The sequence below is a fragment of the Cinclus cinclus genome, chromosome 11 (genome assembly GCF_963662255.1).
Source record: "Cinclus cinclus chromosome 11, bCinCin1.1, whole genome shotgun sequence".
Classification (NCBI taxonomy): Eukaryota; Metazoa; Chordata; class Aves; order Passeriformes; family Cinclidae; genus Cinclus; species Cinclus cinclus.
Window position 1 is genome coordinate 13,772,269 of NC_085056.1, and position 24,977 is coordinate 13,797,245.

At 41.2% G+C, this 24,977-nt stretch overlaps 2 protein-coding genes across 4 annotated transcripts; one reads left to right on the forward strand and one right to left on the reverse strand.

Annotated features, from left to right (window-relative positions):
* Positions 1-4,356: 4,356 nt before the first annotated feature.
* Positions 4,357-5,454, reverse strand: LOC134048138 (uncharacterized). Its single transcript, XM_062499737.1, has 2 exons — positions 5,094-5,454; positions 4,357-4,681 (listed from the first exon to the last, which is right to left on the reverse strand). The coding sequence occupies exons 1-2, from the start codon at positions 5,452-5,454 to the stop codon at positions 4,437-4,439; spliced, it is 606 nt and encodes a 201-aa protein (XP_062355721.1). The 3' UTR covers positions 4,357-4,436.
* On the forward strand, positions 5,380-17,452 carry C11H16orf87 (chromosome 11 C16orf87 homolog). 3 transcript variants are annotated; one of them, XM_062499832.1, is made up of 4 exons: positions 5,380-5,518; positions 9,123-9,219; positions 11,345-11,527; positions 16,912-17,452. In XM_062499832.1, exons 1-4 carry the CDS (start codon positions 5,453-5,455, stop codon positions 17,028-17,030), a joined length of 465 nt encoding a protein of 154 aa, XP_062355816.1. In that variant the 5' UTR covers positions 5,380-5,452; the 3' UTR covers positions 17,031-17,452. The 3 variants fall into 3 exon arrangements, with proteins under 3 accessions (XP_062355816.1, XP_062355817.1, XP_062355815.1); XM_062499833.1 differs by lacking the exon at positions 11,345-11,527; XM_062499831.1 differs by lacking the exon at positions 16,912-17,452 and having other exon boundaries at positions 11,345-12,233.
* Positions 17,453-24,977: the final 7,525 nt, after the last annotated feature.

The following is a 24,977-nucleotide window of genomic DNA, read 5'->3' on the forward strand; positions in this document are numbered from 1 at the left end:
ACGTGGAGTGTTTCTGGCCCTGCTTGTCCTCCCTCCAAAATTCTGCCCACAGAATGACCCAATAGAGTGCTCTGTTAGAAATTCAAGTTCCAAGAAGTCCATTTTTGTTTACTTGAAGCTGCAGCAACTGTTCCAGGACATTGCATCTGATTTTTTTCCCCCATATTTTAAGCCTTTTCAACTTCTAAAATGCCAGGTTGTGGAGCCTGTATGTTTTGACACTTTGCTTTTAAAGTTGTCATCAATCATGTATCTGGAAAGCCAAGTGTTCTCTGAATCTGGAAGTTTGATAATTAACAGTGTCATGGTGCCTTTTCTCCAGGTTTGATAAAAAGTAGCTCAGAAGAAAATATTTCAAGCTGTGGTAAAACATGTCAAGGTTGGATTTACCACAAAACCAGACTGGATTTTATAATAAGCTTTTATCATTACCTGAAATGTTCAAATTATTTTAAATTCTAAAATTTACATTCAGTGAATACAAGTAGACTTCCCAGGTATCTTAATTCAAGTGTATTTCATGGTTCCTTAGAAATCAAGGTTGAAATGCTAGCCAGGCTATTAAAGATCAATATTTGGATTGTAATTTGGAAACACTTAATTTTGCTGGGGGAAGAACATAAGTTAACCTTTGCTCTTGGTCCTCACACTGCTGTTCCACCCCCAATCCACCCCCCAGAAAGAGCTGGCGTAGCAGAAAGTGTCCAGCCAGCAGTGCCCCGTGTCCCCGGTTGGTCACCCACAAGGAAAGGTTCAGATCCCCTGGCACCTCTGGTTCTGCACTGGTGACCTCGCTTGCAAGGCACCTGGTTAGTGTGTAACACAGGGCAGCCTTGGAATGAGGCTGGGCACCTGCAAATGCACTTGGCACAAGCCAAAATGGTTTTAGTAAAAAAACATTGGAATAAATATATGGAAAAGTGGGATTCAATAGTCTGGGTAATTTCTTAGAAATGCACACAGGAAGTAAATGGGATGAAACAAAGCCTTTCCACAGTAAATGCAGTATGAAGTGGTGCTAGAGGAAAGTATCTCTCTTTATCTGTGGTAAATGTATCTCCAAAGGTTATTTTAATACGGGTGCTTTCCTGAAAGTAAATAGTGTAGGATGAACTTGCAATGTTGAGGTAAAGTTGTTCCTAAATGCATGTGCAAATCATATGAACACAAGTTTCAGACAAAGCAGACACTGAAGGTGGACAGTGCTGCTTACCAAGGTTCTTTGATCTCCTTGCAGCATTCCACTTCTAGTCACAGAGGCACAGGCTGCTTTTCTTGAAGTTATAAGAAGCTAAAATAATAAATTTCATGTTGATGGTGCCGAGCTAGATACAGAACAGCAGCAAATGCATAAATACATAGAAAGGTAGATGGGGGCTTGGAGAATAAGGGTGATTAACAGAGGTAACTGCTGCTCTCACATGTTTCCGTTCTGACAGACCTCCAGCGAGCTGCTCTGCCATGAATAGTTGCGTGGTTTAAACCCCATGATCACAATAATGACATGTGGTAACTGGGCATTCATTCTGCTGCTGCCATTTCATTGAAATGAAGACACTGGATAGAAAACTGCTCTCAATGGCTTAAAGTGCCAAAGTGTTTTAAACGATATTTAGGAATCTTTGAGCACACTAAGTAAGTGGAAACCACACTATGGAAACCAGATTTATTCAAACAAGAAGAGCAAGGTTTTCTGTAATCTGGGTTGTACAAGTAAGGAGGATGTTTTTTTCCTGTGGACTACTGCTCATAGCAGCAGTTCAGAATATAAGGAGCACCTTCAGAGAAATTATTGTTTCTACTGTTCTTCGAACTGAACATAAAACTTTAAGATTTGGTGCAAGGTTCAATGCAATCAACCGCAAAAGTGCCAGTTAAGTGACTTAAACCTTAATATTTAACAACTCTCATTATCTCATGGTAAAACAAAAACACACACAAAAACAAAACAAAACAAAACAAAAAAAACCCCCAAAACAAACAAACAAAAAACCCCAAACAAACAAAAAAACCCCAACACAAAAAAACCCCAAAAAACAACCCCTCCCACCAAAAAAACAACCAAACCCCCCCCCCCAAAAAAAAAACAAAACAAAAAAAGCCCAACCTCCTACCCAAAAACCAAACTCAGATGCAATGTGTAATCTATCAAATTCTCTTCATAACAACTAATTGAAACAATGCTGAATGAAAATTTTTTAGGGAACAGAATGTGCTATTGCTGTTAAATAATTTAAATTACTGATATTTTAAGAAATTATTCTTTTTAAAATCTGAGGCTGTGGTCTTTTTTTCTTAAGCAAGTTTTAATGTGCCCAGCTGAGCCAGAGGCAGGAGCCATCGTAAGCCTGGGCTTCCTGAAACCAAGAGGCATCAACGCTTAACAACATTGTGAATTAAAAAATGCTCTGTAATTGGGAAACACTCGATATGTAGCTGTACTTGGAGAACAAAGCCAACATTTGTGCCACTTAAGTGTTGGTCTTGCTCAAAATCAGAGTAATGGGATCTCAAAGGACTTGTTAGGCACGACTTTGATTCCCTATGAAAGGACTCAGAGGGGACTCAGATTACAACTGCCCTGAAACCTACTGGTGAGAAGCACAATAACATTATATTAAGTACCACAAATCATTGTCTTTCTCAAAATTACCAAATCAGAATAATGAAATAGGATTGAAGCTTGTCTGCATAATCAGTGTATTTTTATGCAGTACTTTCTTCTTTCCAGTTGAATATTGTCACATTACAACTTAAATTCCTTCATGGTAACATTGCAAATATTATCATCTAGCCCTTCCTATTATTTGTAATTTTGCTGTCATGCATCCTAATCTTGTATTTTAGATATAACTTAAGAATTCTCTGGATAGTACTTTGGCTGTGGAAAGAATAATACCCCTGGTGACAATAGGTGACTAATTAGGAAGTTGTTGCTTAACCAGGATGTATTTTATAACATTTTGACATAAGGTTGCACAGCATTTTAGGAATTTAATTTCTCAATTTGCTGTGTTCCATCAAGACATTGGGGCTGACAGGGCTGACAGGGCCAAGGGTGCCAGCTCTCCCAGGGGACGCTGCAGGAGAGTAGGATGCTTCCAAACTGCCTGGAGTGCTGAGCAGAAATACAACTCAGGAGTACTCCTCTCTCCCACTCTAAGGTGGATTAGATGTGTGAATTGTTCCTACTCTGGAGTTTTTGTTTCCTTGTAAAATTATAGCTGCACACCAAAACACTGCCATGTGCAGGCGGTTGATGTATCAGGCAGTGGAAACATCTCAGGCCATTCAGCTCAGCTGGAGCCTGTGGTGACAACAGCAAAGAAAAGAAGCCATCAGGCACTTACAAAGTCATGTGTAGCTTTTCATAAGATAGAAAAATTACATAGTTTTGTTATTTTCTATTTTATATTTGTATAAAACACATTTTGAATAAGGCTTGGTCCTGCAAAGTGCCTCGACTGTTAAGAGAGAAAGTATCTGTACCCTTTAAATGGTATTTGTTGTTTTTATCTCGGTGCTGGATTAAAGCTCTGAAATTATGTAAAAGAAGTAGTCTTGGACTTTCAGAACTCAAAACTAATGTGTTAAAAATTAGAATAACATGAAAAATACATGTCTGGTAAACCAGTTTTCTAGCTAGGAACAATCTTGTTTGGATTCAGTAAGTAAAACATTTTTGTTTTTATGGAGTAGTTGAACAGCTGTCCCTGACTACTTAATTTGCTCTATAAAGAAAAGCAGGGTGTTGTCTTCTAATATTCATTAATTTACTAGGCAGTGTTACTATACTCAGCGGAGCCCCCTGCTGTTATAAATCCTCCTCACATACCTTTCTATGTTTTGCTATGTCAGGACCTTAAAAATTAAGGAAAAAGATTAAAAATCCAAATGCAAGCTCAAGGAGCCGGGTGCATGGATTTTTTCTGGATTCAGGAATGAAATCTGGATATTGTGCCTACATAGAACACGTTTGCATTTTGGCAGAAGTCACGGTTTATATGGAAAATAAACCTGTCTTGTCTTTGTGTATCTCTGGAGAAACACCTGTGCCAATGGAGTAGGCTGGAAAAAATATTCAGTGAGAACAGGGAAACAAATCCACTCTCTGAGTCATAACTTAAATGCTGAGGAGGAAAGGAAAAGGGCAAATGAGCCAGTCTAGTAACTGTGTACACAACCAGAAACCACAACACACACGTGGAGCCCAGTGCTCGCAAGGACGGAGCAGGACGTTCTCGTGCCCTGTGTGGGAGCCAGGCTCAAGGCAGAGACTCGTGGAAGAGGAAGAAAAAATTCGGTAGGTTGTACTGCCACAGGAGAGGACATTGCAAATGATGCTTGACTCTTTATTCATCATACTACATTGATAGTAAGGATGGAGAGGGCTGGCATGACAATCTGGAGGATACTCGCTAGCACATAAATGCAATTTATGTGTCAGAAAATTCAGGCCCTGCTGAGAGAGCTGTTCCTGTTGCTCTGGCCCTGCTCCTGATAGCGGTCTGGCAGCAGCACACAGTTGTCCGAGGACATTGTACTCGAGAACATCCCATTAGTGACAGTAACCCACGGAGAGGCACGGTCGGACAGGCGCCAGGCTCCCAAAGGCAGCGGTGCAGCAGGCCATGAACACCCCCGGTGCTGCAGGCCTGTCTTCTGGCCTGTGTTCTCTGTCCTGAGAGGGAGACTGGAGCAGTGGTGTTTGCTGCTTCCTGACAGCACGGACATTTCAGTTGGGCTCCCCCATTCCCGTTCCCCTCCCCATTCCCGTTCCCCTCCCCATTCCCGTTCCTCCAACTCCCCGGGCCGTTCCCAGCGCGGCCGCCAGGGGGCTCCGAGTGCCGCCCTCGCGCAGCCAATCCGGTGGCGTGGGCGGGGCCGGCCGCTCGCGCGCGGGGGTGGGCGTGTCTTGTTCTGTCGGGGACGCGCGGGGCTCCTCCTGCTCCTCCCGCTCCTCTGACCGCCTCCTCCCGCTCCTCTGACCGCCTCTTTCCTCCTCTGACCGCCTCCTCCCGCTCCTCTGGCCGCCTCTTTCCTCCTCTGACCGCCTCCTCCCGCTCCTCTGGCCGCCTCTTTCCTCCTCTGACCTCCTCCTCCCGCTCCTCTGACCGCCTCCTCCCGCTCCTCTGACCGCCTCTTTCCTCCTCTGACCGCCTCCTCCCGCTCCTCTGACCGCCTCTTTCCTCCTCTGACCGCCTCCTCCCGCTCCTCTGACCGCCTCTTTCCTCCTCTGACCGCCTCCTCCCGCTCCTCTGGCCGCCTCTTTCCTCCTCTGACCTCCTCCTCCCGCTCCTCTGACCGCCTCCCCCTGCTCCTCTGGCCGCCTCCTCCCGCTCCTCTCTCTGGCTCCTCACTCCACCTCCTTTCTCCCGCTCCTCCCGCCGGCTCCTCCCGGGGCGGGCGCTCCGGCCGTGGCCGTGTCAGCCCAGCCACGGCAGCAGCGAGCATGTCCTCCAGTAGGGCCAAGAAAGTGAAGATGGCCACCAAGTCCTGCCCCGAGTGCGACCAGCAGGTGAGCGGCTGCCGGCGGAGCGCCGGGCTGCGGAGGGCGGAGCGGGCTCCGTGCGGCTGCGAGTCGGTGTTTGTGTGAATTAAATGGTTGTTGCCTTTGCAGCTTCTGCACGGAATGTGGGCTGAACACCGCGTCCCTCTGGCAGGGCGGTGGAGGAGTAGTATTGTGCTGAGGGCTTTCTGCGCGGCTGCAGAACGTCTGGTTTATGTGCTGCTGTTGTTTAGTTAGTGTGTGATCTGTCAGAAACATAATGAACCGGGTGATTTATATAATGCGGTTTGCCCTTCGGATGGCTGATGTGCCCAGGGCTGGGTGGGAGAGGGCTCAGAGGTGGTGTTGTTTCGCGGGCTGGTTCGGAAGCAGCGGAATCCAGACGTTTGGTGCAATTCCTGCCCGGTTCCCGAGTGTTCGTGTCCCTCTGTTCGTGTCCCTCTGTTCGTGTCCCTCTGCGGGCTCCTGGTGTGCACAAAATGGAGCTGCTCACACTCGCACACGGCTGCTCCGCACCGCTGCCGTGTCAGGAGCTTCTTTCTCTCCCTTTACGGGGGATGATGCGAGTGTTGGAAGCAGGCGATTTGGTTCCAGCGGGGCTCCGAACAATGGCCCGGCCCTGCGCTGGGGCTCGGCCGAGGGGCAGCGCCTGCCGCAGGCACTCCCGGGGACATGGGCGCTCGGTGTGACCGGGGAAGTCACCCCTAGACACTGGTTTAGCCATACTTAGGAAAAAAAATAAATAGCATCATATAATTGTTCTCTACTTGCACAGCTTAAAAAAACCCCACATTTTTTATTCTGACTTGCATAGCTTTTACAGTATTCCTACTCATCCTGGCGCATTTGGGAGTGCTGAGCTGTGTGTGGGCGTCCTTTCGTGTTTTAACCAACACATCAACCGCTGCAAATGCACGTTAAGCACGTCACTGAAATACTATTTCTGAGAAAGAAATCGTGTGCCAAGTTCTGGTTATTCAGATGGTGAAAGGAGAAACGAAAACGAGGGAGAAGTCATCTATGAGAGTGCTGCTGTATTTGTTTGTTTTGAGTTTTTAAAATAAATGTAATGAATGTCAAACTACCAACAATAAGTAAGCAAATATTGTAGTCTTTTTAAGCTGAGGTGAAAACTGTCACTTTGTTCTGCACTTACAGGCATATCATGGGTTCAAGTTTTTGTCATTATAGATTTTCTTTTAGCAACTCTTCTGTGGGTTACATGGATTTTATGTGCTTATATGTCCTGTCCTGGCACACATTCCTCATAGGATCTTGTTTTCCACTGCCAAATATTTGAGGGAGCGAGGAGCTAAGGCCTACAATACAAGTCAACCCTTTGCAGATTTTGAGGAAACTCTCATATAATTCTTAACTGTGTCCTGTACTGGTCTTTCTTAAATTCTTTCATAAGCAAGGGCTTAGCATTTGTTTCAGATTTTTTTCAGTAGAAGTGGCATGCATGGAAATATTTAGCCACAATTATTGGAGCGAAATATTGAGTAACACTTCTTAGACTTCAAAACATTTTTCTGTTGTAATTTAGATAATATATCATATTTCAGTATTTTCACAATCCAAGCACAGCTCCATTAAACCAGGGGAGTTTGAAGTACTCTGAAGAATAATTATCACTTCTTAATTTAGCATCAGGTAAAATATCTTCTATGAGAAAATTTCTGTTGCGAAAATGTTGAGCAGTGCAAAATAGTGTTTAGGACTCTGTTGCCTTAATTATGTTGCAGGATGTTTATCAGTGTGGGTCTTCAAAGGCTAAGTGATAGGTTTCAGTGATAAACCCCTTCCCCCAGGCCCCCCACCCTCAAATGGTGCACACCCCTTCGTGCTAAACCTGTAACACGAGAACAGTATTGTTCTGCTAAACGCACTTGAGTTCCTTGAAAAATACTGACTCTGTTCCAATCCCCTTGGGTGGCTTTGCCAAAGTGGGGTTTTTTTTGTTTTTTTTTTTTTTTTTTTTTTTTTTTTGTTTTTTTTTTTTTTTTTTTGCCAAGCCTGGAAAGGTAATTATTGGAGAAACCCAAGTGTTCAGAAATGGATTTAGCTGGAATTCGGTATGGCCTTAGGAACACACAAATTACCTGCTAATAGATAGCATAGCCAGCTAATATAGCAGATAGATAGATAGAGGAGCTTTAGGACTGTTACACTGACACATGAGCAAGGAGACAAACGTGCACATGAGGCTGCTAAATTCTGACCTTTAAAGTTCAATAAACCTCTCTTGGACTAATTTTTATTATGTGACTGTCTTCATAAAGGGAATTAAAATCTCTACTTATGCAAAACCTGTATCAAAGTCTATCTGTAAGCTTTTTGTCGGTGAAGTGCAGGAGTTCAGATGTGCAGCAGAAAGCAAAATAATTTGTTTATTCTCAGTAGCAGTTAAGTTCCCATTTGCAAATTCACCTTCTAATTTGGCAGGGTTTTTTGAGTCAGTAGAACTTTGGAACTGGGTTCTTCTCCACGTCTGGTTAAATTGAGGAGGCAGTTGGGCTTCAGTGCTCCTGTCTGTTTTCAGTGGACATTGGCAAACTTGTAGTGACCTGTTTTAAAGAATTACATTTGAGAAATTACCTACTGCCTTTCTCCCACCACTGTCAGGCTTCAGCATGACTCCACTTTAATGTGTGTTTTTTAATCTCTTCCAGATCTCTGCCTAAACTTGCTTTGATTTGTGTTTTCAGTCTTAAACCTAATCTAAGCAACATGGTGCATTCCTTACTGCTCTAAAAGATCTCAACAGATCTTGGCACTATGGTAATGAGTATTGTAATTTGGCCGTGTTGCTTTTTTTAAATTGCTCTGCGTGGATTTTTATTTTTCATATTAAATATGGCATTTCTTGTTTGACATTGTTATTTTCTGGGGGAGCATTCTGCTGCTGTCTGCTTAGCTGATCAGAGGCACTGTGTTCTCTCAAACTCCTGGGCCTTCAGTCGGTTCTTGCCTGGCTGGGCTGGGTTATTTGCATTTTGAATTAACGAGGTCCTTCTGTACCCACCCGGCCTTGTCTGCAGAGCTGGAGCAGAGTGTGCTACAAATGCATCTGTTTTGCTTCAGGCTCTATTGTGCCTCTGAAGCTGCTCCTCTCTAAAGGAGCTGCTTTCAAATGCTGCTGAAAGTGAATGCATTCACAACCTACTGACGGTTTTAACTCATAATGGTTTTTTTTTTCAAGTAGAGGAAGCAAAACTGGAAATGTATGACTGATTTGACTGCTGATATTTGAGAGCTCTGAAGAGAAATTGTAATTCTGTTTTAATTCAGCCTTCCTTTAATGCTCTACTTTCCCCCCACCCCCTTCCTGTCAGTCTGGGGAAAAGTAGTGCAAAGCAATCACAACAGCTGTACATTTCAAGCTTGATTTTTAACAACTGCATAAAGAAAAGGCTTGGTGAGTGATTTACAGCAGAATCTGGTTTTATTACGTGTAAATACAGTAACAGGACATAGTTTGCAGTACAGACTGAGTTTGAAGAGTTATCTCTGAGGACCAAATGTGAGTTACTAAATGTGTTTTTTTTCTTCATGGGACAGGAGTTTCGTCATAATTTGAAATTATCTGAAAAAATGTGTTTTGTTTTCCCAGGTTCCTGTTGCATGCAAATCATGTCCCTGTGGCTACATATTTATCAGTCGAAAACTCTTGCATGCTAAACGTGCTGAGAGATCACCACCCATCACAGGTAATGCTTACAACAGGGGGGGAGAAGGAAGCAACAGTCCTTCCCCTTATTCCCTGGAGGCAAAAGATAGTGATTTACTTCTCTGTGTAAATTGACTGTTGTTAGTTCACTTTCCCTTGAATTTGTGCATGGTGGGCTTCGAATAAGTTAATTTTTCTTGAATTTTGAGGAGAGGAGGAAAGCTGGTGTTTTCAGTCTTCCTTTGTACTCGTGATGTTGGCATTTATTCTGTGTATGTTCTAGCTGCACACACTGATCACTATGCAAAATAACCCCTTACAGAATGCTTTGTGTTAATCCTGTTTTGAAGCTGAATGTGTAGAGGTCCCAAAAGGATCTGATTTTAAAGCACATACTGATTGAAGCCAGGTTTTCTGAAAATAAAAATTTGGTCATGATGTTTAATCTAAAACTGGGTGGATCTTGCTTCTCTCCATGATGAAATTAAATAGTGCTTTTTTTTGTGCCTGACTTGCGTGTTATTTGTTGATGGACACAGTAAGAAGTCAGTTGAATGTACTTTCTGGCATGAATAACATTCTCCTTGTGTTCATTTATATCACTTCCTCCAGCAGCAGAAATTAGTCAGAAAAATAGCCTGACAGGGAAGGTATATACTAAAAATAAAAACAAAAAAACATGACCCAAACCCAACAAATATCTGATCTATAATATATATTTTTTAAAATCATCTACCAGACCTACAAAATGGAAGTCAGCTATTTGATGTTTTGTATCAGTGTTTTGAAGGATAGCTCTAGATTACCATTTGTAGGAATTAGGTGACATTATGCATTTATGAACTGAACTTTCAAGGTGGAGGAGGTTAAGAAATGTCTGTGGTAGATTGGAAGTGTTGGTCAATTTTCTTTCCTCTTTTTTTGATAAAGTTGTTACCAAATGAAACTGAAGGCTATAATCTGGTTGTACAATTCAGCTTTGTACAGAGGAAATGCACCAGGGGAGGCAAAATGAATATATGTGGGGGCCATCCTGCTGGAAAGCAGCTCTGGAAAGGGCTTTCTACTGTGAGTGTGACCAAGCACTGGTAAAGGTTGTCCAAGAGGTTGAGTCTCCATCCTTGGAGGTACTCTAAAGCCTTCTGGACGTGGTCCTGGGCAGCTGGCTCTTGGTGGCCCTGCGTGAGCAGGGGTTAGACAGGGTCTGAAGAGGTTCCCCTGTTACCTCACCCTGGCTGTGACACTGAAATGCAGGTTCTGTATGAGGATTAGTGACTGCAGTCTGCTGTCCAGCTTGTACTCTGTGTCTGTACAAGATTAATGGGACAACTACAGCCAAAGGAAACCAGCTCCCCAGAGAGATACAGTAGGAGACTGTGTGTGTCTGTATTGTGTCCTAACGTAACCACAACTTCTTCTAGACAATGTTTTCAGTATTTTCAGCAGTACAGCTTGTGTGGAGTGGTGCTGCAGCTTTACAAATGTGCACCTAATCCATGAGTGTGCTGTGGTGACTGTACTATATATATTTGGTACCCAAGCTCATTAATTGATACTTAGCTTCCAGATAAAACTCATGTAAATGCTCCTTTCTTTTAATGGCTTTGAAGTTTAGGAAGGCCACAGACCTGTTCAGCAGTGAGCATGAGGAGGCCTTGTCACAGGTTGGATGTGGTGGGACACGTACGCCGTGTTGCGTGGTGTTTACTGACAGCACTCTTGGCAGCATTTGATTTGTCTGAGCAGCAGCAATGATTTCATTGTTTGTGTCATCAGAAGCCCGGGTGCTGTGGTGTTTGCTGTATGATCAGCTTTTGCTGGTGGAACAGATACAGTGGGGTGTCTTAAAGGCTGTGATGTGTGCAGTTTGTGTTCCCATCTTATTTGGGAAACAGCTTTTTGTGTACCAGCAAACATCTCATGCAGAATGCGTTTGAAGTAATTAAAGGGTTGATCCTTGGAATCAAGAAGTGAAGCGTCCTTCTGGATCTGACTCCTTAATTTCTGCATGGATATTGTGCAGATGCAATTGTTCTGTAAAGGTACAGGCATCTGACCACTTTAAAGGAAAAGGTTGATTAGGGAGGGGGGTAAGAATTTAGGAATAAATTAAGAACAAAGGTGAGAACAGCCCTGGGTCATGCCGTTTCTCTTCATTTGCACAGAAAACAAGAGTGAGGCCAAAAGGAGGCGGACAGAGAGAGTTAAGCGAGAGAAGATAAATTCTGCAGTAAGTAAAGACTTAGAAAACCGAAAAAGATCCAGGTCTAGCAGCCATTCAGATCATAGCAGACGAGGAAGAGGAAGACCTAAGAGTGCCTCAGCGAAAAAGCACGAGGAAGAAAGAGGTATGAGAGCTGGAGAAATCTGTTTGTTGGATTTTTTATTTATATCTTTTTTAATCAGTAAACCTTTATACCATTCAAACCATTCAACTAGACTAGTTCATCCAGTACCTGATACCTTAATGTGGGGAAGGGACTGATTTGCATGTGTAGAGACCTCTGGTTTTAAGTTTCAGTGTCTGATGAAACTAACTACAAATATGTAAATCTGTATTTTTAGCCATTGTATCAAGTTTCAACATGTAGGTTGAAAGCCATTGGACTGAAGTATTAAATAGGTTTTTTTTATTTTAGTTATTTTTGTTGAGGTGCTGCTGCTCTGTATGACCAAGACAAACCATATAATGATACCTGTTGTCAGAGAGGGGGTTAGGATGACTGCATTGCTTTAAAAGTTTCTTGAAACCTTTTGGAGGGCCAAAGTAAAAAGAGCATTTTGACTCACTACTATGACCTGAATTTTGGTCCCTTATTTCTGGAGGAAAGAATTCCTCCTTGCCTGTTAAGGTTCCTTGGTGACCTGCTGTTTTTAATCATTATACACTAAAGAGGCTGTTACATAGCTGGAGTAATTCTAGAACCCCTCAAGAGTGTAACTGGCACTTAGGACTCCTCTTGTTCTAAGAGCCTATTGACACTGCATTTGCTAGCCATGTTTTTGGAGATAGTAATTTTAGACCTGAATTATGAATCCAAAACTTACCATGGGCTTCAGAAGATTGGAAGGCAGATAACAGGGGAATAACAAGACTTCATACAAATATTCAGCAGATATTGTTCCTAAAACTCCTGAAGTCTTGAAATACATCATTTGGCATAACTCAGAAATGCAATTATTTCTTCCTTTCCACCTTCAAAGAAAAAAAAAAGGGTGTTAATCCATGTTGAAAATTTTTAGCTTCTCAAAACCAATTTTGATATCTCTGCTGTTTAATGTAAATCTGTTTCTTAATGTTTCTTACATGTAAAAACCAAATATAAATTTGGATTTGTTGGTGGTTTTTTAGTGCTTTCAGTGTGGGAAGAAGAGGTGGAACTTCATTGCTGTGGATTTTCCAGATGGCAATTGTTTTACTGTAATAGAAATGCACTTTGTATTATCTAATCTCTTCACTACTGCATATGGCTTATTGATGTGTGTAGCTTCCCTATTTGTTACTGACCCCAGCTGGACTTTGTCTGCTACCTTTAGGATCCTTTCTAGGCATTAATAGTCCAGTTCACAAACAGCCTTTGTTTTAAAATTCCAGTGAGCTGGTTGGGTTGCCCTATAAAAGTGAATACTTTCTGTCCCCTGATAAAGAAGAAAGAAACCTAAGCAACCAAAGGAAAAGACATGTTTTATCATTTCCATGAGGGGTATTTAGAGAAGATGATTTCCTATCCAAAACTAGGCTGAATGTTTTCTAGCCTCTTGCTGCAAACTCCCAAGTGTGACAGTACTGCAGTGCTTTGAGGTAGAAGAGTAGAGCTCTGGATATAGTGGGATCTTTGCATAAGAGTGTGTGTGGTGTGCCTTTTCTTGGTGTTTTCTTAAAGTCTAATCTTACTTAATAAGATTGCCTTCATCTTCTGGTCTTGTTTTTACCATCCCTTTTCCTTGATGGCTGTTTCTTCCTCAGCCTCTTGTGCAGGGATTTGACTCACACCCATTTGTCATTGTCTTTGCCCCCGTGCAGCTCATCTTATTGTTCAGGAGTTAGGAGGACTTAGAATTACTTCTGGTTATGTCAAGACTGTTTTGTGTGTAGACCACTGTGATGATTAACAGGCAGATTTAAAAAAAAAAAAAAAATTATGTATAAGGCTGTCATGGCTATAAAAATAAATTCAACAGGGAACTCATCCTTTTGTAAGTAACTGCTAAAACAAGTTAACATTGACCTCTCCCTTTTCAAGTTGCTTACAAAATCGAAACTATTATGTGTGGAGTAATTAGCAGGAATTTTAGAAATATTATTCTTTTACCAGATCTGCTGCTTGATAGTGTAGTTTGTGTATATTAGGCAACTGTAATTCTAGCACAGTTAAGGTGGTTTTTGTGTGAGTGGTTGCTAGTTGTTGTAGCAGTCTGTGTGTGTTGAAAGTCAACTGTGGAGTGCAAGATGTCAGTATCTTATGTCCTTGCCTGTTGTATGTCATGAGGATATTTTGGGTATGTCTAACTTGCCACTAAAGGTTGTGCTTTTGCCCCAGTGACTTGAAAAGAAGCCAGTGCTTGCATGGCTGTTCAAATATTTGATTCCTAATCCATTTGTAGATGGAAAAACAGGCAGACAGAAAACACCTCAGTTGTTTTAACATGGAAGAACAGATTATCTGTACATTTGAAGACCATCCAGCTGTGAAAATTTATTTCCTAAAGACCCCGATGACATCTGTAGCTTTGCTTCCTTGCTTGCCATGCAATTCCATGCAGTGTGCTTGTTCCCAGTTACATCTGTGCCTTTGACTGGTTCTTTTGTGTCTTTCTTGTCTGGCTCACATTAATGCAAAGAGCTATAGCAATTAAGAATAGAATAAGCAAAAAGGCTTTTCAAAACAAGCTATTTTCCCTGCAGATTTAGCAAGAAGGAATGGAGGGGGAGGAAAGAGGAAGCAGATGTAGATGGAGGGGATATGACAGTACTGGGACCCAGAAAATTATCCTATCACATGTTTCAGAGCCATGTGATGACCCTGGAAAACAGGAACTTCTCCCTGCAGCCTTGGCTAATCAAAATTCTCACTTAATTTCTTTGTCAGATGTACTACGATGTACTTTGAAAATACAAACACTCCATAATAATTTGACTCTGGTTTTGTTGTGGAGGTGTGTTCTTTGTTTTACTCTGTGGGACTGTGACGCACAGCTAGACTGGTTCCCAGGTTGCCTTGTTATCTGGGTAATAACCCTGATTGTGTTTGTTTGTAAAGCAAACAAAAACCCTTATGTACTGGAGGAAGTGGTGTTGGTTATTCTGAAAGAGGTTACCAGCAGGCAGGTCTCAGTAAGAGTAGTAGACTTGCTAAAGCAGACTTATTACTTAGCAAGCCAAATCTTCATAAAGGTATTATATACATACCTTTCAGTATCCTGATAAAATTGAAGCTGAATGCGTTTTCTTGATTCAAGTTTTCTTTTTCCAGTAGTTTACAGCTGCAGTACTCACACATTTGCTTGTCCAGTATGCATATTTGAAGTAACTTGCTGTCTTGAAAAATTAATCCATACAAAATGTGTGAAGGAATCATATATATGATTTATACATAATCACTGTTTCAAGGGCTGCAGTATAAGGGGGTTGCAGGAGACCTGGGGATGCAAGAGACGTGATCCAGAAAAACTAGTTTTGCCTAAATAGCCTCTTAGTTGTATAGCAAACCCCTAGTTTTTAATGTTGCTCTCTTGTAGAAACAGTACTATTTTTCTTTTGCTCATAATAGAGAAATTAGTCGAAACTACTCTCAGATAAGACTGAAGTGGCAAGTTTTCAGAGTGTGTGTGAAAGCTGTGGTATCCTAGGAGTAGTGCATGATAAAATGTCATGCAGGTGTGAGCTCTTGTTACTGATGAGAATTAAAATAGTCCTGAGAGTGTATGAAGCTTGCACACCTGTGTTAATCCCTCTTAGTCTTTGATATCAAGATTTCAGTAAGACAAAGTCTCAGAATAAGGCTGGTCTGGGAGGAAGGGAAATAAGTCCACAGTCTGTTAACAGCACCAGGGTGCAGGGCAGAGGGAGTATTTTTAATTTTGCTGGGTGCTGCTATGTTCAAGTTGTGGCTGGATTCGTTCGGATCAGGAAGTACGAAACAAGGGGTGGGGCTTAGATATGAAAACATAAAAGGTTAATGTGGAATAACCAGGGTGTTTAGTGTCTGTGCTCAGAACAACTCCCAGCATTGTTAATTTTTAAATGGCGAGGGAGGAAGCGGAGCAACCCAGAGTGTTCATACAGAAGCTGATTTGTCTTAAACTGCGGGGTAGGACTGGCAGTGAAACTCATGTTCAAACTCATTTCAAACTCAATACACTAGAGGATATTGCCTTGCACGGCCAGGAAGTCAGCAAAAAGCTGGTTTCTGCTGTTTCTGTATCAGTATTACATCAGAACACAGTGGTAAAGGATTTTGGAGCTTCTTCCACTTGGTTGTTGAACACAAGCACTTGATTTTACATGGAGGGCAGGCTGCTGGAGCTCTCTCCATAGCTCTGACACAAATGTGAAGCCAAATCTAAAACCATTGTTATGAATGTGAACCCATTGAAGGGTAACCATAGGGTAGGTGGAGATAGGAGATGCTGGGATATTATTTTTTCTGATGGTGTTTTCTGTTGCTTCCTGTGCTGCCTTTTCTTTGGCTTTGCCATGCTAGTTGAGGTGTCTTGGTGGAGCAGTTGCCAGAGTGTGGATTTGTGTGACTGTGTGTTAGTGAGACAGGGAGCTCCCTCAGGTGAGCTTTGTGTTGTGATTGTAAATGAATCCAGGCCACTGTGGAACCTGGATTAGAAATGGACTTTCACTGCTGAAAGGTCTGAATGTATTTCTCTTTTCCTTCTGTCTACAAGCCTGGTCTTCTGACAAGTGTTTCTTCATTGGCTTTATTTTCTTAATTTGTGTCAGCTCCCTGTGGCTAGCTAAACTGAGGTAGAGCTAGTCATGATCTGGAGGAGATGGTATTTACGAAAGTAGTATTTCTTAATTTGTATTACTTTATGAATTTTTGAGTGTAACTTACTTTATTTGAGCACTGCAGTACAAAAACTTTGATGGCTTCCTGTTGTGTGTCTGTGGCATTGAAGCAAGCCAATGTCAGCACAGTGAACTCATGGGCTTATACTTGCTCAGTGAGGTGTTAGGTTTGTTCTGCAGCTGGGATAAGATGGAAAGTCTGCAGTGTAGAAAGTCCAGAAATGTTCATGTTGATAAGTTTGGAGCCTGATTTCATCCAAGTATCTGCTCTTTGGCCTTTGACACTGTCATTAAACTCATGGGTTTCTTTCATGTAGTTGTAAACTTAAGGGGCAAATCTTTAAGATTTAGGAGGATATTGTAAATAACCTTGTTTTCTTGGATGGGAGGTGGTTATGTCAAGGAAAAAAACCCAAATCACTAAAACCAAAAAGTCCTGAAGGAACACTTGAATACTTGTTCATGTAAACGACTCATTGTTCTTTTGTTAAAGAAATTCGGTCATGCTTTTGACTGACTCATTCTGTGGCCCTTCCAGCACCTTTGTGTGCCTCTGTAACTTGCTCCTCTTTCTCACTCCCTCTCTGCATAAGAGTTGGTTGTCTAACTTCAATTCCATTACTGCACATAATTTATTAATTTCTGTGTAACTTGCATTAACTTTGAATAATGGAATAAGCTTCTAATAGTGACTTTCTTTTTCTTCTACAGAGAAACAAGAAAAAGAAGTTGACATGTATGCTAACCTTTCAGACGAAAAGGCCTTCGTATTTTCAGTGGCCTTGGCAGAAATAAACAGAAAAATTATCAATCAAAGACTTATTCTGTAACTTGTGAGCACAATCTGATGCAGTTTTATGCAGGATGGCTAGCAGATTTCCAAGGTGCCATGGACTCTCAGAGAGTGTGTTGTCTGCACCAACAAGGACCATAGCATTTCCTGTTAAATTTCTGCTCCTGTTCTTGGAAATGGAATTCTCTCTCTACAAGTCAGAAAGAAAGTGGTCACAAGATGGTTCTGTGAAAAATCAGAAAGCAGACATGTTTCACGCCTTGAAGACAAATGCCAGACAAATACACAGAGAGACTGCACCCATTCCAGAGCACTTCTTTTGAATTTGCTGCCAGAAATGCAATATTTTAAATATTTTCAGAAAGAAATGATTTTGCTTTAAAAGTATATATTTCAGATTTTTCAGCTATATTGCAGTTTATGTATGTACAGTTCACATAACTTTTTAATAAATTGATATTCCAGTACTTTATTGAACTGAGAATTAAGTACGTTTGTGGTACTCAGGGTGTGTTGGTTTTAATCTTCTTACAAATCTGGTATTCATCCTAGGTATGACTTCAGTTTTACATTTTTTAATAGGTGTGATATAATTCTGGTAGGAAGAAAATTGAAGTGGTTTAATTTGAGAGGACTATTTTTTTAGACAACTTCATATTTGTTCTGAATTATCTCTAGAAAATAATGTCTTGCTCTGTAGAGGTGTTTTTTTTTTTTTTTAATCATATACTTTGGGGGGTGAGACTCATGAAGTTTGAGAGCTAAACACTTGTTTTGTAACAATTATTTGCTGAGTATCTGCCTTGTCCAGCTGGTAAATTCTTGTTCCATATTCTTTCTTGGCCCATTATTTGCTGGAGAAGGAGACATCAGAAATGCAGACCTGCAGTTGGCATCCTGTGACTGGTATTTCCAAAACATGAGGATGTGGTAGTTCCTTTTACTCTCCATAACTTTTTTGTCTAACTTTTAAAAGCATAATTCTTACTGGTATTGTGTTTGGATTGCTGACTGTAAGTACCAAAGCGAAGTCTGAGTGCAAAAATTAGCTGTTTTGGTAGCAATAGTTCTGGGGAAGACATTCAACAAAGTAGTCTTCGTTAAAGTGGTATAGTACAATTTCAGCCAAAACTCTTCCTTTAGAAGGAAGGGGGCTTTATTTTTCCAAGAAAAAAATCCCAAAGCCTCAAGCTGTGTAAAATCCTAATGGAGGAGGTATGAGAGATAATTACATTCATAAAATCTGTCACACTGGGGTTTAGTCACCTTTCATTTGCTCTATTCTAGGAGGGAGAATGCAACTAAATGTCATTTTCTTCAGTATCACTGGTGCTTTTCAATATCACATTGAGTAATGAGAATTGCCTAATGAGGTTCAGCTGCATAACTGATCTCTGGGTAGAAGCCAAGGTGTTTATTAAAGCTGGACTATCAAATACTGGCTAATTATTAGTTACTGATTAACAGAAGGAGCCCTGATACCTTCAAGTTAAGCCACAAGGCACTGATCAAATACAAACTGTAAGTAAAAGCAGGAAGCATGGAAAGTGGTTTTTACTTCTTAACTCCTAAGGAATAATTTGCATCCTTATTAACACTGAATGAGAGAGATGGTGTGGAAATGTGCTTAGGCCACTAAAACCCATTTGTCTTTATTCCAGTAAATGAGAAATTGCAAATACAAGATCTGCTTCTCTTCATCACTGAACTTGTGCTTCCCAGAGCTGTAGCCTGTCACAGATACCAGTAGTAAGGACAGATGAGTCACTTTTAAGGATAGAGAATATGTTTGCATGGTAAGTTGTTGAAGTGACAAAAGGGAAGTTCTGACTTAAGGATGTGATGAGGCTGGTGTTGCTGCTGTTGCTGGAATATGGTGTGCTGTGTTGGGAGGGGACAGAAGGAGCTGCCAGTGCAGTCTCTTTGGTGCTCTGACCTGCTTTCCTCCAGGTTTCTCTCTCTTCCTGCTCCTTCACATGGAACTGGTTACTGTCACAGGACTGAAGTTAATGTTGGATGTGAGAGAACTGAGTTTATTTCTGCATTTACATTGGTGCCTTTTCTAATCAGTACTTCTGAAAAACATGTTTGTACCTCTCAAATGTGCAAGGCCATTTTTCCTCCTTTGTTGGTGGAGGCTCTCCTGAAGCAGTGGTTGAGTTTTATTTCTGTATTTCTTCTCTTCGTATTCCCCAGGTCTCTCCTGTCATCTCTTTCCCACATATCCTCATGCTACTTTTCTTCCCCTCATAGCTTCTAGTTTCTTTGAGAAAGCTGTGATGGAAGCAGGTGGCCTTGAAAACACCCTAGGGAGGGAGAGGGTCTTTGCCAGGGGATTTGGCAAAGCAAAAAATCTGACTTTCTCTTCCCACTAACCAGAAACAAGCCATTCTTTCCTGTACACACAGGACATTTCAGCCTCTTCCAAAAGCCCTGGTAACTGGTGTGCCAAGACAGATTTCTTGGAACATAGTCAGTAACTGAGCTGGAAAGGATCTGCTTTGTACAAAATAGGCATCAACATGATGGATCTCAAGAGCTCTTCCTTCTGTGTAAGAGATGATCTGTGGATGAAACACTGGCAAATCATTGGTAGATTATTATTGTAAATTGTATTTATTCTTGGTCTATGAAACTAAAATAAAGCCAGTGACAGCTGAATGATGCAAGAGTAAAATTCTATGTACTGCAGCTCTGACTCGCTTGGAAACTGCATGGTTTCTGAGAAGCAAGAATAAATATGGTAAGGCTTCAGGAAGTTGCTTACGTGCAGGTTTTTTTGGGACTCTAGTTTCAGTGTAAGATTTTAGGCTCTGCCTTTGACTGTCATTGTGGTTCAGTCTGACTTCGTTTGTTTCACTTCATTTTTTGTAGCCTACAACCTCACTTGGAAAAAGAGTTTTTCAGAAAAAGTGAATTAGACTGCAGTTTTTTAATGAACAAAAGAAGATGAAGTACCACTGTACCTCTCTACATGCTGACTTACCTGACCGGATAAACAGTTGTGAACTAAATGGTTTAGGATTGTATTGGAAACTGTTTGTAAATCACCTTTTTAACAAGTTCTGCTTTCTGTCACTTCTTTTCCATTTTTTTTTTCCGAGATCTGTGCTTCCAATGTTTATAGCTTTGTGTAATAGCATATCTGACCAACAAGTGGACTCAGAGTTCAAATTTTGGCTTGAGATTTCTCTGCATTTCCTCTGCTCTGCTCCTAGATGGCAGCCGTATTCTAAACAGCTCACTGGTGTTCAGGAATTCTCACCACCAGACCAGGAAGAGAGGAGTGTTTACTTTTCAGTGAAAGCAACCTGAAAGATGATTTTTCTTTAGAGCATCACTCTTACCTAACATGGGAAATTAAGATGCTGCTAATTAATGGGTGTTACTGGCTGTCTGCACTGAAACATTTCTTCATCACTTGTGTAGGACATTAGTTCTTGAGGTGTGAGGATTGGTGGAGTTGGGTGATTTATCAGAACCAGAGAATTCTGAACTTTAAATTGACAATCAAATAGAAAATGGTTTAAGGAAACTCTTCACCTCCCCTGTAAGTCCCCTGGAAGTTTTCTTTGGTCAAATGTCACAAATGTCTTCTAATTGTCAAGTTATTTTTGTTCTGATACTGTTATGGTTAAATAAAATTGAAATTGGGATAAGGTATTGGGGAATACTTTGCAGATTATCATTGCCCTGTGGTTGGGCAGGATTTATTGAGAAAGAGACTGAAAATAAGATACTGGCTTTGAATATCAGCTTCCAAACAAGGTGTTTAGGTTGATTTTACATAGTGCATTTTGATTTTTTTCCTTTTGTAGTTTTCCTAGGCTTTGGGGTGTTTCAGAGTGAAACATGTAGGCCATTAGCAGATCTGTGTTCCTTGTATCTTGGACTGTACTACCAAGGATGTTTAGTTTCTTAGTGCCTTACAGGACATGGTGCTTGGCTTCTGAGGACCTTTAAGGTATTGACAACCTGTGATGAAGCAGTGTAAGCAGGAGGCTGTGTTAAGCCATGCTTTAGTTTAGGGCTGTTTGAGCTGCTGTGTTTGAGGAGGATCCCTGTGTGTGCATGAACATGTGCAGGTGAATTGTAACCTCTGGGTGCAGCTGTGCAAGTGCTTTTGTTTGCATGGGGGAGTGTGTGTTCCAAGCACATCTCATGGCACTCTGCACTTCCAGTGCTTAGATTGGCATCATGGAGTGGTCTTGGGAAGCAGGATGGACATGACTTTTACAGGAAAATTGACCTGGAAGATTCTTCAGCTGTCAGTGAGTGTTTGGTCTGCAGGACTTGGGCTAATTGTAGCAGGTGTTGGGCTCTCAGTAGCAGCTGTTCCCCTCCACAGATCTCCTGTGCCTCACATCATGATTATTATGGAAATGTGGCAGAGCCGTGTTACCTACCAATGCTTCCAGGTGAGTCTAAAAGCAATTTGTCCCTCGAAGTACTGACAGTGCTGTCAGTTTTTTTGTATTAGGCTACTCATTAATTCCACTATGGATTCTGGCAAATCTAACTGCAGCATTCAGAGGTGTTGCTTTTCCCCAGTTATTTCCCTGTGCTTTAAGGAGGTTGCCACTTTGGTTGCAAGTGTTGGTAGGACAACTCTAATAAGTAATAGAATAATTTTATTTCCTCTTTAGGTTACCTCTTTCAAAACAGGTTACAGAATTCTAAGTCTGGTTGTCTTAACATTATAAATTATTAAGCAGGTTTTTTGGTTGAGATAAAGATCAGTTTTTCTGCATTCGGCAGATCAGATACTGTGTGATTTCCACAGATATTGTGAGTTCATAGTGGTCTAAAAATATCAGTGAATCAATGTACTAAAGTGTTTGGGTTTTTTTCCCTGCACTTACTTTAAAAGGGTTTCTGGCACTGCCAGCTGTTGGTTGGGATGTGCCATTCAAGCAAGAGGCAAGGAATTGATTAGGCAGGAGGCAGTGAAAGTGGATAAATCTCAGTATTTCCTTTTCTCTGCAGAAGAAAACCTAAGTCTGCTTTCATCAAAGGTGCTTAAAATTTCAAGGCCAGAACATGGTTCACATGAATCATTTGGTGTCATCATGCAGCATTTCCCCACAGAAAGGTCAGGTACCTCTTCATCTTCTGCCCTCACTTCCCCCATAAGCTGCTTTTTTTGGTGTTTCTTAACTTTGTATGTCAAACCTGAGCTCTGTCTTAGTTTACTGCCTTTGGTCTTCTACTGTGTGTTATTTCCCTCAATTATAACTTACTCATTTTGTTAATAACAGTTAAGAATTAAATACTATTTTTAATCCTGGACAGCATTGACTACCATAAAATTCTCTTAAGAACAGTGAGTGTTCCAGATACCAGGAGTACAAATATTAATAGTCTGGCAGTTTACCAAGTTTCTGTGGTTTCTGTTTTGTCTTGGAACAAACAACTTATGAATATTTAATGGAAAATATCATGCTGATAAAAAGAAATCTTCAGACTGAGGTCAGAGATGCTTTATTTGAAGAAGTTGTGGAATCAAAGGTGTGTGCTTGTGGCCATGTGAGCAGGTGTAGTGATGAGAGGTGGAGTCTGTGCTCTGAAGGTGCTCTGGGGCCCCAGCTCCTGGTACTCAGCAGCACCAAAGAAAGGTTTCAAGGTCAGTGAACTTGCTGGAGAAGGAGGTGACCCAGAAGTTCTGGTTTTCAGTAAAATGAATAAATGGTTTTACTAGCACAGCAGTGTGTAGTGTATTTGAAAATAGTGTTTATTGGTGGGGTTGATTTCTTCAGCAAATAAAGAATTCTGATGTGTTAAAGGACATTTTGAAGGAATGGCAAGGAGTTTATTAACAGCAGAGTTCAGGGATCTTCAGATCTAGACTTGTCATAACCTGCCTGAGTAGGTATGAAATGTCTGTGAAACCACACACAGTGTGCTGGAGGTGGTACAGGTTTTGTTGTAGAGAGTCAGAGGCAAGGCATGAGTGCAAGAAACTCTGGGAAAGAGCAGCTGTTTATTGGGCATGAGCCTCTCAGCTGGGGACTATTAAAACTGAAAGGTTGGTGTGAAAGCTCAGGTGAATGAAGTTAGAATAAGTTCACTGGGGACCTAGGCTTAAGGTAAAAGTGCCTTTTATTGTAGCTTTCTGAAACAATGAAGGATAAAAGCTGTTTCCTGTCATCTTAGAAAACTAACAAAGATCTCTTTTCTTTAGGACAGAGCAATTCCAAAGAAGGAAAAGTGGTGCAGTAAGTCAGGAAATGCTCAAGACAAAGGAATATTGAGTCTTGCCAAGTACTGATTCAGAGCCTGATCCTGAGGTAGTTTTAGCTCTGATTGTGTTGACAAACAAAAAAATAAATTATAAACTATAAAAAAATGTGTGTTTTTAATTGCACAACTTGAATTCCCTTCTAAATGGTGTGGGCAGTTAACCTATTTTAAGATTAGAAAATGAGCATTAGAATTTACTTTTAAGATTTTTTTACAATGGCCGGTCTTGACATCTGGTGAAAGGTTTTCAAAAAGGCATTTTTAAAATAAACTTTTTATTTAGCTGAATGATCACAATTATTATTTCTGACACTTACAAAGAGGAATGTTTTGCAAATACTCCCTCAAAGCAGTGTATAATGGGCTGAGTGGAGATTGAGCAAGAAGCCTAATTTAGATAAATACTAATAGCTGCATTCTGAAATACAACCTGAGTGTTCTCATAGGAAAAAGTGTCCTGCAGCCTTAGGATTACTCATAAGTCTGGTCATCTAGAGACCTATTTTTCTTTCATTGTTGCTCACACCCATTTTAAGAAGACTGGGAGTCTCATCCAAGGTATTTAGCTTACATTTCTTGACGCTGACCGAATTCCAAACTTGGCAGCTGTGGTGCTGTTGCTTACAACACTGGCAGGGCTGGCTCTGGCACAGTTACTTAGCAACAGGGAAGCTCACGTTTGCTTACAGCTCATGCGTGTGCATCTAAATGTAGTTCTGGAAAATAATAAAAGGTTAAAGGACTTTGGAAGGGGAAACAGATACTTGAACAATTTGTACTCTTCAGTGGGTGAGACTGATGGCAATAGTACACAGGAAAATTAGTCTCAAAATATCTTGTCTTTTAAAATCTTTATTAGGCTGTTAATGGATTGCAAAAATTTGAAATTTAAATGAACAGACTACTCCTACCAACTACACTATTCCTACCAACTACAGAAAGATCAAAAATAAAAATAGAGCAAATGGTAAAGACCGGGAGGACATGTCTGTTTTGAATGCCTGTGTTACAAATGCATTCCTTGGAAACAAGAAGATTCATTATTTGAACATTGGGAACCTGAGAAAGTCATAAAATGATGTTTTGTGAGACTAACAGATGGGTTGAGATTATATTAGATTAATTACTACTGATTATTGCTTGTCAGTTTACTAGTGCTTTTATTGCTGCTCAAGCTGTAAAATCTTAATGAGCTTTTGACACCTTGCACTCTGACTGCAGTAATACTCCAAAGCAGGGTGACTTTAAAGGCCACTGTCAGACTGGTATTGGATTGTGTTATGCTTGCAGGAATTTCAGTTTCTGGGGTTCCAGGCATGCAGTTTTCCTTATTAGCCAGCATTGGGGCTGCAGTGGGGTTTCCTTATATAGCAAAGGCAGGAAGGTGACTGCAGCTGGCTCCAGACATGGGGGGAGGCAGGGACCAGGGAGAGCAAGCCAGGAGTGGAGAGGGGAGGAAAAAGACAAGCTGGACTTGGCTAGAGAATGGAGAAAGGTCTGATGATGGGAATTAACACTGAGTGTTTTCAGGCTGTTTGGGAGAGTGAGGTGGAAACCTGCAGGATATCACTGAAGGAAGCAGTGCATTGTTTCAGCCTTTGGGAGAGCGATTGGAGAGGTGCTGCATTTGCAGAGGAGTAAGGATACTGCTATTCCAGCTCTTCCCAGAGCTGAGCAGTTCCTTTATACCTAAAAATCTAGTGGTTGGAAAAAGGGATTCTCCAGAGCTGTGTTATTTGGTTCC